Source organism: Danio aesculapii, chromosome 7, assembly GCF_903798145.1.
Source record: "Danio aesculapii chromosome 7, fDanAes4.1, whole genome shotgun sequence".
Lineage (NCBI taxonomy): Eukaryota > Metazoa > Chordata > Actinopteri > Cypriniformes > Danionidae > Danio > Danio aesculapii.
Window position 1 is genome coordinate 69,165,385 of NC_079441.1, and position 15,000 is coordinate 69,180,384.

General features: G+C 37.4%; 1 protein-coding gene across 1 annotated transcript in view; it reads right to left on the reverse strand.

Moving 5' to 3' along the window:
* Nucleotides 1-15,000, reverse strand: part of LOC130232484 (adhesion G protein-coupled receptor A3) — a 79,965-nt gene that overhangs the window by 1,543 nt on the left and 63,422 nt on the right. Inside the window, exons 12-19 of the mRNA XM_056462422.1 lie at nucleotides 13,681-13,869; nucleotides 11,195-11,402; nucleotides 9,230-9,438; nucleotides 6,966-7,090; nucleotides 6,339-6,462; nucleotides 4,877-5,022; nucleotides 3,039-3,134; nucleotides 1-180 (exon numbers count right to left, since the gene is read on the reverse strand). The exon at nucleotides 1-180 is cut by the window's left edge and continues 1,543 nt beyond it. Of these exons, the coding sequence (XP_056318397.1) occupies nucleotides 1-180; nucleotides 3,039-3,134; nucleotides 4,877-5,022; nucleotides 6,339-6,462; nucleotides 6,966-7,090; nucleotides 9,230-9,438; nucleotides 11,195-11,402; nucleotides 13,681-13,869 (1,277 nt within the window). The remainder of the gene's footprint in view (nucleotides 181-3,038; nucleotides 3,135-4,876; nucleotides 5,023-6,338; nucleotides 6,463-6,965; nucleotides 7,091-9,229; nucleotides 9,439-11,194; nucleotides 11,403-13,680; nucleotides 13,870-15,000) is intronic.

The following is a 15,000-nucleotide window of genomic DNA, read 5'->3' on the forward strand; positions in this document are numbered from 1 at the left end:
GTGGCTTCAGTTACTGAAAGATGCTGCTGCTCCTCGGACTGTTCTTTGAGCTCGAAGCGGCGCTCAGGGTGCCGACGGAGCTGAATCAATATGCTGAGGAAGTACATGCAGTCCACAAAAACGATGAAGGCCGCAGGGCCGTAAAACGCACCAAGGCTCGGTTCCCATGCCATCCAGCAGCTGAGGAAAGACAATAGCGATAGCACAGTCAGCTTTAAGTAGATGTTTTCTCAGTGCTTGCTTTACTGAGATTATTTCAGTTGTGCACTTATTTATCAATGTGCTCCTCTCCTCCCAACCACACCACATGGAAACCTCAAAACATCATGCATTTTTGAGTGAGCCTCACAAGTAAGTGGGCTTGACAAACCACCTGTAGAAAACACACTCTTTCATCTCTGACACTTTAACTTACACTTGCACCACCAGTTTTGCACCATACTTTCTTACAATCACTCATATCTATAGAAAACAAACATTGCGTACTTATAAAGTGTGCTTCACACAGGTGAGTGGGCTTGACAAACCACCTGTAGAAACACTCTTCTCTCTATATATGCACCAAACACTACTTAAACACCATCTTACAAGGACTCAACAATTAAAACAATGCTTACTTGCGAATGTACCACACATCATGTTGCACTACTTGTTTTAACCTCTTCTGCACAATATCTTGCACGATGTTGTTCGGTCTTAAGTTACGTGTATAGTTTCAGTATTTACTTATATATATCAGCATTTGTCACTCAACTTAGGTCAGCTTCTAAATGCAGATCTTACATTTAAATCATAATGGCTTACAACAATGACATCAAGAGCCTAATATAAGAAAAAGTAAAGAATTTTGAGACTCTTATGAGTTTCTCGATGCTCAGTAGAGCGTTTCTTCTTCTTCTTGTCACGGTAGCGTGAGATTAATTAAACCCCAAAGATCTCAGATGGTCTGGATTTTCAAATTAAAGCATGCTGTTATACAATGCAAACAGCTGTCACAAGTGAAGGAAGCGAGTCTGGGAAACCAGCAGACACAAGGTGGCCAGCCAAAAATAGAGCTTCATAATTAGGTTCACAACATCAGAAGGACTCAACGGAAGTATTATTGTGCACTTTACAGAGCAGCGGCGTTCGGCTCCAGCAAAAGTAAAAGCAATTTCTCATGACAGAGAGAGACTATGAAATGACAAGAAGTGCTCACAGGGGGATTTGGAAAGAGCCTAGAGGAACACACTGGCTCTTTCTGTACAGTCTGTCAGTAATAGCAACCCAGATATAAAAGGTTAGTTCATCCCAAAATGAAAACTCTGTCATCCTTTACTCACTCATTTTGTTCCAAAGCCATGAATAATTTGGTCATCTTCGGAACCCAAATGAAGATCTTTTAATGAATTAAATCCGAGAGATTTTGCTTTCTCCGCTAAAAGGCTGTTCACACTTTTTCAAATTTGATGAAATGAAATGTTTGTAAAGAGACTAAATAATAAATCCATATGAATCAAAATGACTGAGGACACAAATTTACTCTAGGCTTTTAATCAAGCATGGTTGAGGTGCAAAAACAAATCTCATTGGTTCTTGCTGAATCTCAAACATGCAAGAATGAATCTCATTGGTTCTTGTGGAAGCTCAAACATGCAAGAATGTACCTCATTGGTTCTTGCCAAAGCTCAAACATGCAAGAACGAACCTCATTGGTTCTTGGGGAAGCTAAAACATGCAAGAATGAATCTCATTGGTTCTTGGGGAAGCTAAAACATGCAAGAATGAATCTCATTGGTTCTTGCTGAAGCTCAAACATGGCAAGAACCAATGAGGTTCATTTTTGCGAACCTTAAACATGCAAGAATGAACCTCATTGGTTCTTGCCGAAGCTTAAACATGCAAGAATGAATCTCATTGGTTCTTGTGGAAGCTCAAACATGCAAGAATGTACCTCATTGGTTCTTGCCAAAGCTCAAACATGCAAGAACGAACCTCATTGGTTCTTGGGGAAGCTAAAACATGCAAGAATGAATCTCATTGGTTCTTGCTGAAGTTCAAACATGGCAAGAACCAATGAGGTTCATTTTTGCGAACCTTAAACATGCAAGAATGAACCTCATTGGTTCTTGCCGAAGCTTAAACATGCAAGAATGAATCTCATTGGTTCTTGTGGAAGCTCAAACATGCAAGAATGTACCTCATTGGTTCTTGCCAAAGCTCAAACATGCAAGAATGAACCTCATTGGTTCTTGCTGAAGCTCAAACGTGCAAGAACGAACCTCATTGGTTCTTGGGGAAGCTAAAACATACAAGAATGAACCTCATTGGTTTCTGGGAAAGCTAAAACATGCAAGAATGAATCTCATTGGTTCTTGCTGAAGCTCAAACATGGCAAGAACCAATGAGGTTCATTTTTGCGAACCTTAAACATGCAAGAATGAACCCCATTGGTTCTTCAGGAAGCTAAAACATGCAAGAATGAATCTCATTGGTTCTTGAGGAAGCTCAAACGTGCAAGAATAAACCTCATCTGTTTTTGGGGAAGCTCAAAGATGCAAGAGTTAACTTCGTTGGTTCTTGCTGAAGCTCAAAAATGCAAGAATGAACCTCATTGGTTCTTTCGTCTTAAACAATTTTAAGCATTATTGTGCTTCTGGACCAAATTTGACTACTGAAAACACTGTTCACTGATCAACGTGAATAAATGTTAATAAAAGCTGGATGGAAGATACTTTCAACGGTTTCATTAATATTTTATAAAGATATTTGTCTTATACAGGGTTTGAAAAGGTTAATTTTGCCAAAAGGAGAGCTTTACCTTTAAGGAAACACACTCATTGCCATCATTTCCTTACATTAAAGGAAAAAGCTAAAGATTAAAAGACAAGAGATCTGTCATGCACAGGAGACTGTTTATTTTTCTTCTTTTTTTCTTTGTGTAATCGATCAGTAATGACAACTGGTACAATAGATATATTTTTTTCTCAAATCGAGAACTCTAGCTTGAATTTTATTATAAGGTATAGCTTAAAGTGTGTCTTAAATCTGATACTTACTAAGGTGCATTGACTTGACTGCCGTAGTTTTTGATGTTGGCTGCAGCTGTTATTCCACACACAATGATGGGTATACCTCCACCTATTAAGTAGAATCTGTAGAAGAAACAACAACCGTTTCAACCATTTGGGCCTATAAATAAATATGTTAGAATTAAGGCCAAAGTACAATACATGAAAAATACCACACTTTAAAAAAAACTAAAATGAATAAATTTCGTCCATTAGTGGACTTTTAAGTAGTATTGCACAGAAGGAAATCACAAATTGCCACATGATCGCTGTCTAAAATTATCTCAAAATAGCAAATATGTTTAATTTAACAGCTCTGAAGTTTGGAAATTTGCCTAAAACAACAACGTTAGAATAAAAAAAAAAAAAATTGTCATCATTAGTGTTAAACAGTGTTGCCAGTTATTAATCCAAAATAGCAAAGATTTGCTTTAGTTGCTAAATATGGCTAGATGGTGTCATCCATAGATTTGCATATTGAACTCAGCGCATACTAAATTATTTAAATATTTATTATTAATTTATTGAAATATAAAAAATCTGAACTGAATCATTAAAAGAAACAGCTTAATTACGAGAAACATTAAGAGTTAAAATCTAAATATTTGCTAAAAAGAGCTTACTGCTAATTTTGCCCTGGTTAAAAACAAAGCTAAATAATTAAAATCAACCTAAAAATCAAAATAACCTACTTATTATAGGTTTAAAGAAACACGACAAATACAAATAAACTCAAATATATAAAGACAAAAGCATAAAAGCTAAAATGAAACTCAGAATTATAAAAATTACAGTGTTTTAAGGCAACAATTAATGTTGGAGTATGATGTCTGATTATCAATATGTCGATAAGTACTAGCAAGTAAATTTTTTTCACTATAGATGTAACTAGTGCTAATTTACTTGCCTCACATATTTCCTAACCTGTACAACTAAATTGTTTTTATATATTTTTTGTCTACACAATTCCAATAGTGACCTACACAATTTTTTTTTATTATTATCATCATTATTATTCAGGCAACAACATAACACGACGGTGCAAAATAATTATTTATGTATATATAATTTGACTTTTTTTTTCTTCAAGCACATCATTTTTTATCGTATATTTACTGACACCAAGTGGACAGCAGAGGAACTTAATTTCAAGCCCACACAGTTTTGCCTCTAGGGCATCATGTGTGTAAAATGATTAATTCTGTCCCTGAAATAAATCAGACCACACATGCTTGCTTTTAAGTATATTCATTAATTATGTATATGCATTTATTACAATATGTATAAAATCCTTTTTTCCACAGTATAAAGTTGAAGTCAGAATTATTAGCCACCCTGTATATCCCTCTTTGGTCACTCCATTAAAAGGCACCGTGTCTTTAGCGAGGTAGTGTGTTATGGCATTAGTTATCTCCTGGGTAGAGTTGAACCAGGTGTTTGAAAGTTCTTTCTTAAACGGGAAGGTAAAGTCCACACTAACTAGGGGCTTTGTAAGTACTAGCTAGTTTGTAACTAAAACTGTCTTGTTCTTAATCTTGTCAGCGTGGTCAACTGTGGTAGTATCTTTTAATTAAGCAAAACTTTTCAGCTTTTTTTTGTTACACCTTGTATGCTCTCTCAAATTACAGTATGTGCTTATTGCTGTTATTGTTTATTATGCCCATACCGTTTGTATTTTCTCTGTAAAGCACTTTGTGTAGCCTTGTGGTGGTTGGAAACGTGCTATATAAATAAATTGAACCTAAACGTATCAAATCGAGATTGCGATTCGTTTTCGATTAATCGTACAGCCCTACTTTGCATTTTGCCTCTTTTCTCCTGATTACCTGAGCATGGGTCTGGGTGGAGGTGGAGGTTCGTCCAGCTCCTCGTAGCGTTTGGCTTTGCGTGTCACCTGTTTGTAGATGTTTCGAGCCGTAACTCCAGACCACAGCGCTGTAGCCAGAGTGGAGTAATGCAGGACGATCCCCATCTGCAGGACACAGCAGCACAACACATCACGCAAACATGAACACCCTCATATACACCATCCATACAATATGCAGCTTTCATCCTTTTATTTTTTTATTGAACATTTTAGATTTTGAACTATATACAACTAGGCATGGGATGATAACCGGTTTTAAGGTTTACTGTGTTTTGGAAAAGTCAAGGTTTTAAAACTGCTAACATTTTCTGCTTTATTTTTCCTGTATTTTTTTTTCACGTGTTGATAAAAACTATTTTATTTATTTAAATCCAGAAAAACGCTCAGGGGTAACTCAAATATTTGGTCGGTGCTCTTTGGGTGAGGGATTCATCAAAACATCAACAGAAATTAGTCCAAGGCACTCGGAAATTGTGGAAAATTTAAAAAGCCTTCATTCACATGGCTGAATCTTAAAAGAAACCTACGCGTTTCGGCAGGGATCTCTCTTCTCTAAACGCACATGATCACTGTTACCCTGATGAAGATCTGCAGATCTCTGCCGAAACACGTAGGTTTCTTTTAAGATTAAGCCATGTGAATAAAGGCTTTTGAAATTTTCCACAATTTCCAAACACACACACATACATACACACACTACCGGTGTAAAGTTTGGGGCCAGTTTTTTTTTTTTCACGTTTTTTTTTTTTTTAAGTTTAAAAAAATTGTTAAATATTTATTACATTTTAAATAACTGCTTACTTATTGTATGTAGTTTCAAATGAAATTATTACTCCTGTCATTATTGATTTTATTACTATTACCATTAATAAAAATAATAACTAATATTAGAGTGATTTCTGAAGGATCATGCGACTCAGAAGACTGGATTATTGAAGTTAAAAATTCAGCTTTAAAATCACTGGAATAAATGATTAAATTAAATAATGAATAATTAATTTATTAATAATTAATTACTAGTTTTATATTACTTTGATATTTTTTTATTATTATATTTTTTTATTATTATATATATATTTTTTTGGCCAGACTCAAATATATAGATATTTAAAAAAAGAAAGATACAGAAAAATTGTCGAGTTCAGACAGTGTTTTATTACAGGTAATTTTGTCTTCCCTGGGTTTGCATATTAAAACTCTCATAGTGACTTCTCTGGTAATGTGCACCCACATATATATTTACTATTTATTTTAACATTCATCTAAAAATAAGAATCTGCTGCATATTGGGTGATTAAATGAACCACAGATTTCCACTGTTAATTTAGAAATATCGGATATAAACTCAGATATGAGCAGTGCAGTCTGTGCTGAGAAACCTTTAGAAAGAGTTAATGCAAATGTAGAAAAAAGGCACATACCGCTTGACAAACACTTGCGTTGTATGTCTGGTTGATGCCACCCACAAACACAGCACAGGTGAGGAGAATGTGCAGGCACAGGTTAACCAGCATATGCCAGCACTTCTTACTGATACGCACTGATCTGTAAACACATCGAATACTGCATTAAAACAGCATGTAGAGATAAACTATAAATGCGATTGACTGGACAAAGAAACTCTGTATTAAATTGAACAAATATTCTGCCCAATAAAAGCAAATTACAGTAAATACATAAACACTAAAACTGAGAAACTAGCCAGTCAAATATACAGGAATTCGTTTATTTTCTTTATTACTCTTAAATTGTACAAAAAAACTGAACTAGGAGACTTTGTCATATGAGAAAACGTTATAAAGCTCAATTTAGGCCTTAACTCAAATTCAACCAAATAGGTAGTTTCTGCACTTTGCTTTCGGACAGAAGAAATGACGAAGTTGCAGAAGTTCATTTCATACTTTCAATGTGTAAAATCCAAAATCTAGGCACTTTTCAAACATTAGATTAAAATACAAACATAATATAGGATAATAGTGCATCACTAAAATGTGTTTTCAGTCTGTCTGCATGCAAAAATAGAGAACGTGAAGGTGTTCAGTTCTCACTTGTGATGGTAGATGTAGCTGACGATGACTGACAGCAGGCACAGCACCAGGACCAATGCGGTGGCGTAGATAACAGGGTGAAGAGGCCTGAAGATGAACACGTTGTACCCTGTCTTATTCAGATCCTGTTAGACAAGAGGACATACAGTTAAAGTCAGAATTATTAGCCACACTGATTTATTAGCCTCCCTGCATATTTTCCCCTTAATTCCTGTTTAACCGAAAGAAGATTTTCAGCACATTTCTGAACATAATAGTTTTAATAACTCATCTCTAATAACTGATTTATTTTATCTTTGCCATGATGACAGTTCATAATATTTGACTAGATATTTTTCAGGATACTAGTATTCAGCTTAAAGTGACATTAAAAGGCTTAACTAAGTTAATTAAGTCATTGTAAAACGATGGTTTGTTCTGTAGACAATCGAAAAATATATTGCTTAAGGGCGCTAATAATATTGACCTTTAAAATGGTCTTAAAAAATGTAAAACTGCTTTTATTCTAACCGAAATAAAACAAATAAGACTTTCTCCAGAAGATAAAAATATTAGGGTTGGGTCGATATACAAAGCAATCGCCCACCGCCGAAAAATACACGCCGAGGCCCCGTTTACACTGATACAGTACTTCTTAAGCAGGTCGCACACCAGATGCGCCGCTCGGCGACGCGCAGCGCCACTCATTTCAGAATTCTAAAAATAGGTTTCTATCAGGGTACACACACCGGCGTCATAAGTCGGCGGCTGTCCGCGACGCCCAGCCACGACTCAGGACTCTGTTCATATTTCTGCCGCGCCACAGAACGCCATCTGAATGGTTTCATTTTAAATATCATGCGAATGTGCACGACTGTCATGTGCGCGCCGTGTTGCGCCGCATCTGGTGTGTGATGCCCTTTAGTTTTACAATGGCATTTTAGAACAAAATGATCCACGTCCACACTGGCGTTTCATCTAGCATTTCTGAAAAGCCCTCCATCCACACTATACTGCTGAAAACGCACGCACGCATGCACTCACACGCACGCACATACACACTCTGTCATCTGCTCATGCATATGCACACGTCTGAGTTCCAGGCAGTCAGCTTTGAGCACAAAATACCAGAGAGCAGTGCACGTCTGACAGTTTATCAAAGATGTACTGCTGGATCGCGTCTCACTATAGGTGTTAAACAAGATATTTAATTAATCTTGTCTCTATTTAACGACTCTTCGGTCTTTTGAATCTATCAGGTAACGTGTCACAGCGTCAGTACACTGCTTCGATCTTTTGCTTTCACACTTGTACTTAGTACTTTTAGTGAAAACCTCAGATACTGTTGGCTGGTTCTTGTTGGTTGTGCACCTTTTTTACCAACTAAGTTTGTCGATGCCATTATAACGACACAGATCACTCTGCCTAGTCCCGCGGAAAAAGTGATTGACCGGTGGCAACTGTTCATTCATAAATAATTAATTCACCGCCGCCTACGACGATGATGCCATCGTCCATCGTGATGTTTCACATTAGACATCATACAATGACAAATTGGTCGACATTGCCCAAGCCTAAAAAAAATGACAGGAAATACTGTGAAAAATTCCTTGCTCAGTTAAACATCATTTGGGAAATATTTGAAAAAGAAAAAAGTAAATATACTTCTTTTACTTGAGTACAGATTTTGGATACTCTACACACCTCTGCCTAGCAACAACAGACACCACAGGAGCGCGAAAATGAAAATGGTGAAAGGAGTCGACCCGCTTTATTTCACGATATGCGAACGTCCCCTAAAAGTAACTACAAACAGCAGTGCGTATAGACCCTTTTTACATTTCAGGGTTTGTCAGTAGCAGAAGTCGTCATAGTAGGGTAAACTAAGAGCGCAGTGAATGGGACAGTACAATAAATCACTTTACAATGCTATTGGCTGAAATAATAAAAGAAAAACTCCATGATGCTGTTATCAAGACTTTTAGAAAAAGTAAAAAAATAGTGCGAGACTGATAACGGCAGCCGGAAGAGAGAACAATGTCAAATTTACTGCCCTGTCCTATAGACACTGCATTAGAAACACCTCGCATAAGCGGTAATTAGTTTTTTTTTATGCAAAGGTGTTATAATACATACATAAATGTACATGCATCTTCTAAAAAAAAAAAAAATCTAAATATTAAAAACATTCAAGGATTTAAGTTTATGATGACCGCTAAATGCGTCATAACAGTCTTGTGAAAAAGGTTCAGTGGAGAACAGAGTGAAACGTGAGCCGCTCTCACCATCAGCACGGCGTAGTTATTGAGTGAATGGCAGGACACGGTGGTGAAGTTGTCGTCCTGATGGAGGATCCTGCAGCCGTCGCTCTGCCATCCGCCTTGCCCACCCTGAAGACTGAAGTTCCAGAACGCAGGAACAGCATCTGAGCCCTGCATGAAGCGCCGCAGCGTCACGTTCACCGGACTCTGCAGATCCCTCAGCGGAAACCCCTCTGAATTCCAGGAGAAATACAGTTGTCACAATTATTAGCAATCAGGATTATTTTTTAAATGTTTCCCAAATGATGTTTAACAGAGCAAGCAACTTTACACAGTATTTCCTATAATATTGTTTCTTCTGGAGAAAGTCTTATTTGCTTTATTTCGGCTAGAATAAAAGCAGTTTTAATTTTTTAAACACCATTTTAAGGTCAAAATTATTAGCCCCTTTAAGCTATTTATTTTTTAGATTGTCTACAGAACAAACCACTGCTATACATTGACTTGCCTAGTTACTCTAATTAACCTAATTAAGCCTTTAAATGTCACTTTAAGCTGAATACTAGGCTCTTGAAGAATATCTAGTCAAATATTATTTACTGTCATCATGACAAAGAGAAAAGAAATCAGTTATTAGAGATGAGTTATTAAAACTATTATGATTAGAAATGTGTTGAAAAAAATCTTTCTGTTAAACATATAGGGGGAAAATATACAGGGGAGGGGGGGGGGGTAATATTTCAGACTTCAAAACTGTATATGGAGCTTAAAATATGACAAAACAACCTGAATTTGAATTATTGACAATGATAATTTAATGAAACTAAATATCATATGAGGGCAACACAGTGGCTTAGTGGTTAGCACTGTCGCCTCACAGCAGGAAAGTTGCTGGGTTGAGACCCAGCTGGGTCAGTTGACATTTCTATGTGGAGTTTGCATGTTCTCACCCTGTTGGTGTGGGTTTCCTCCGGGTGCTCCAGTTTCCCCCACAGTCCAAACACATGTGCTATAGGTGAATTGAATAAACTAAATTGGCTGTAGTGTATGTGTGTGTGAGAGAATGAGTGTGTATGGGTGTTTTCCAGCACTGGGTTGCAGCTGGAAGGGCGCCCGCGGTGTAAAACGTATGCTGGATAAGTTGGCGGTTCATTCCGCTGTGGTGAACCCTGATGAATAAAGGGACTAAGCCGAAGGAAAATGAAAGAATGAATATTATATGCTGTTAAAAATTGCTTTAAATATGAATTTCTTAACTGGAAAAACATCTGAAATTGAGTGAATTGATTTTGCAGTTTGTAAAAATACAGTTTCAAGTTTTCAAAATGATGAAGAAATTCGGAGCATCAAACTAAATATCCAACAATTCAAACCCAGAAATTCAGATTGTGAGGTTCAGAACGCTGGTCAGAAAGCAGGATACATTTTTTGACAGCACAAATATCAAAATTTCAATGTTATATATGGTCAATTATATATTTGATGATTTACTAGGGACGACACGGTGGCTCAGTGGTTAGCACTGTCGCCTCACAGCAGGAGGTCGCTGGTTTAAGCACCGGCTGGGTCAGTTGGTGCTTCTGTGTGGAGTTTGCATGTTCTCCCCGTGTTGGCATGAGTTCCTCTGGGTGCTCCGGTTTCCCCCACAGTGCAAACACATGCGCTATAGGCGAATTGAATAAACTAGGTCAGCCGTAGTCTATGAGCGTGTGTATGAATGAGTGTTTATGGACATTTCCCAATACTGGGTTGTGGCTGGAAGGTCATCGGCTTTGTAAAACATATGCTGGATTAGTTGGTGGTTCATTCTGCTGTGGCGACCCCTGACGAATAAAGGGACTAATCCGAAGGGAAATGAATGAATGAATAATGATTTACTGGTTTGCTCTTCTGAAATTTCACTCTGTAAGCATATGCAATATCAATAAAGACCCTTTTAATGCGTTGCATGTACTGTGTGTGTGTTTGTTTGAAGCAGTGTGTTTTTACCGATCTTTGTGATCATGACTGGAGTGACGACGCTCCTCCTCTTGCTGCCGTCACTGAGGATGCTGGCGTTTCCCGTCGGAGGAAAGAGTTTGCCGTTGCGAAAAGCCAGCAGATGAAGCTTATAAACGGCCTCTTCTGCTTGACCTGAGCTTCCCAGAGAGGAGAAGAGAGTTGGAGGAAGCTGAAGAGACGCCTCCACGATGGTGTTCTGCAGAAGACACGCAATAACAACACTGTCAAAACATGATGGATCTATTCCTGCTTCCACAGCTTTATTGGAGATCTTAGATTGAAGAACTACTTCTCTTATGTGTGCTGACAATCAAGCACTGCACCTAAAGGCTGCATATATATATATATATCCATATATGCATGTATGTGTGTGTGTCCGGGCTGTTTTTGCCCCATTGACTTCCATTATAATGACATTCTTTGATTGCAAAGCCATGACACCATATTATCATGTATTTTCGATTGTTAGTAGTTTTCCCTGTTGGGAAGTGCTACAATGTGTATTTTTTACTGTTGATCATCAGGTGGCAGCATTAACCCTTTAGATAGGCCTGTGCAAAAAAGTTTATGACTCTAAACAGCGCTCAAATGTTGGCAAAAAATGGACTTTTTAGTACCGATTGGTATCGAATTCCAGCATCGTGACAACACTTGTCCCAATTCGCATACTATCTGTACCAAGTAGTATTTGAAAATTGAGTTAGTATGTCCCAAACCGTTGCAGGTTGAAAAGACTATGCCAAAGGTTCCCAGATGGCTTACTACTTCCATTAGAAATTCTAAGAAATTTGAACCGTCCGTACTATATTGGCCACAATACACTGCGCGTTGGACGGGAGTTTGATCAGAACTACAAAAAGTGTAAACAAACATTTTTCGTCACAAAAAAATTATATACTTTTAGGACGTAGTATAGGTATGCAAATTGGGGCACAGCACCAGTCTGCACTTGTTGAACAGTGGTGAAGGGTGGTGAACTGATGTGGCCAATCACAGTCATTTCTGATGAGTGTGTGAACACAATGGCCAATCAGCAGTATTTAACCATTGTGTGCTGCTGTTGGGGATGTTTTCATCCACTCTGGGGTGATTTGTAGTCTTAATTTGGTCACAGCTTTCTCTGTGTTTCAGCAAATGAAAAGATTTTTGGTGACGAATCTTACTGACACACATTTTGAGAAAATGCTTATTATAGAGAATATTTAAAAAAATAAATAAATAAAATCAGCAATACACTCTGGGCAAATTGAGTACCCTTTCGTTATGTTTGTGGCTGTTTTTGCCTCCAGTGAATTCTATTATAATGTCATTCTTTGATTGTAAAGTCATGACACCATTTTATTATGCATTCTTGATTGTTGGTGGTTTTCCCTGTTGGGAAGAGGTACAATGTGTAATTTTTCTGGCTAGCATTTATTAAATTTTTTAATAGCAAAGCCATGACACCAAATAATCACGCGTCCCAATTTACATACTATCCATCCTAAATAGTATTCGCAAATTGAATTAGTGTGTCCAAAACCGTAGTAGGGTGAAAAGACTATGCCAAAGGTTCCCAGATGGTCTACTATTTCCATTAGAAATTAAACCATCCTTACTATAACCGCTTATATTGCCCACAATACATTGTGCGTTGAACGTGAGTTTGATTAGATCTACAAACTCTAGGAAAAAGTGTAAACAACAAACATTTTTCTCCACCAAAAAGTATATACTTTTTAAACATAGTATTATGCAAGTATGTAAATTGGGTATGCAAATTGTAAGGCACAGCACATGTGTAAGTATGCAAGTATGCAAATTGGGGCACAGCACAAGTCTGCACCTTATGAACAGTGGTGAAGAGTGGTGAACTGATGAAAAAAAAAAGCATAGTTTCTGCCTTCTATATGGAGCATGTTGTGTGTGTGTGTGTGTGTGTGTGTGTGTGTGTGTGTGTGTGTGTGTGTGTGTGTGTGTGTGTGTGCGCGTGTGCGTGTGTAATATGTTTAAGAAAATCAAAATAAGCAGCTGATATCTAAGAGCATAGTAAACATAGTAAGTGTATTTCTGCACACACACTATAATCTGCTGTTTTACTCCATAGAACTCCACATAAAAGCCAGAAACGTGTTTGCACAGGCCTATCTAAAGGGTTAATGCTGCTAACTGATGATAAACTGTAAAAATTACACATTGTACTTCTTCCCAACAGGGAAAACCACCAACAATCAAGAATGTATGATGGTGCCATTAAAACGCATGACGCATGAAGGCGTTGCAATCAAAAAAATGTGGTTATAATGGAAGTCAATGGGGGCAAAAACAGCCCTAAACATAACAAATGTGTAGTCAATTTGAACAATACACAAAGGTTAAGAACATATTCAACAGCGCTCATATGTTAGCAGGAAATGGAGGTTTTTTACAATTTCAGTATTGATTGGTACCGAAGTCAATAAATGTTGACAACCCTACTGAAACGGAGCGCTCACCTTGAGGGCCAGCGCTGACAGGTTGCTGGTGACATTGCATTTGAAGCTGAGCTGCCGTTCAGGGCTGATTTCGCCATGATGAGCCAGGATCGTCCGCTCAGGCGAAAGCTTCTGGAATAGAGTGCAGGTCATCCCATTGAAGCTGCTGGCCTTGATGGCGTGAGCCTCCAGAGCAATGTTTGGAGAATTCTGAAAGAGGAATAAACATTGACTGAAACAACAAACTAAAGTCTACATAATGTTCAATACTATTTCAAATGTTTGGAGTCAGTGTGCATGAATTGTTACTGACTGTGTTTTCTTTTTAAACAAAATAAACACCACTAAATAAAAATAAAATATGGCTATTAGATTTTTGTACTTTTTAAATATAAAACATTTATATATTTATATACATGCATTTATACACGTGTGTTTTAAATAATAGAAATCATCATTCTAAAAAAAATAAATATTCTTTATATAAATATTTGTTATTGGCCACACAATTTAAATTTAATTTTTTGTTTTATCCGTTTAAATGTTTAGCAGTTTAATAGTGACCTAAGTAATATTTAATAGGTTTACACTTTCGGGACAGATCCACACGCCGCCGCTAGATGGCGCCACGAACTCGGTTAGTTCTCGTGTCCACAGAATATAACTTTCCCTGTAATTTAGTTAACTCTTCATTCCATGTGATAAATAAACTACAGGTCCGTCAACAATTCGACCTGTAAAAATATTAAGTCCAGTTGAACTGAGTAGCCTAAAATACTTTAACATTCCACCCTGAAAAAAAAAGATCATAAATGGTTAATAAGAGCTTCTCACTTTCCCTTTCCTTCAACGTAGTCCCTGTTTTTAATAGTTTTAATTAATTATAAATATATTCGAAAAAATGTGTAATTTCATCTTAACTTAGGACACTTTCAGGTATAAAATTTGAGGTGCTAGGCTGTAGCACTGACTTAATGAAGACACAAGGACAGATGACTTGCAGAGGATTATACCAAATGTGCGCCCTGCAGCTATATTTATAATCTACATCAGGGGTGGGCAAACTCGGTCCTGAAGGGCGGGTGTCCTGCACAGTTTAGCTCCAACTCTGATCAAACACACCTGCTTATAGATAATTAGTGATGTTGGAGACACTGATTAGCATGTTCAGGTGTGTTTGATTAGAGTTGAAGCTAAACTATGCAGGACACCGGCCCTTCAGGACCGAGTTTGCCCACCCCTGATCTACATAGAGCGCATGTGGTCGTGACATGCAAATGTGAAAGCGGAAAAAGTGATTTCAGTGGCTTCGTCACATTATAGCAGGGGTCACCAAACTTG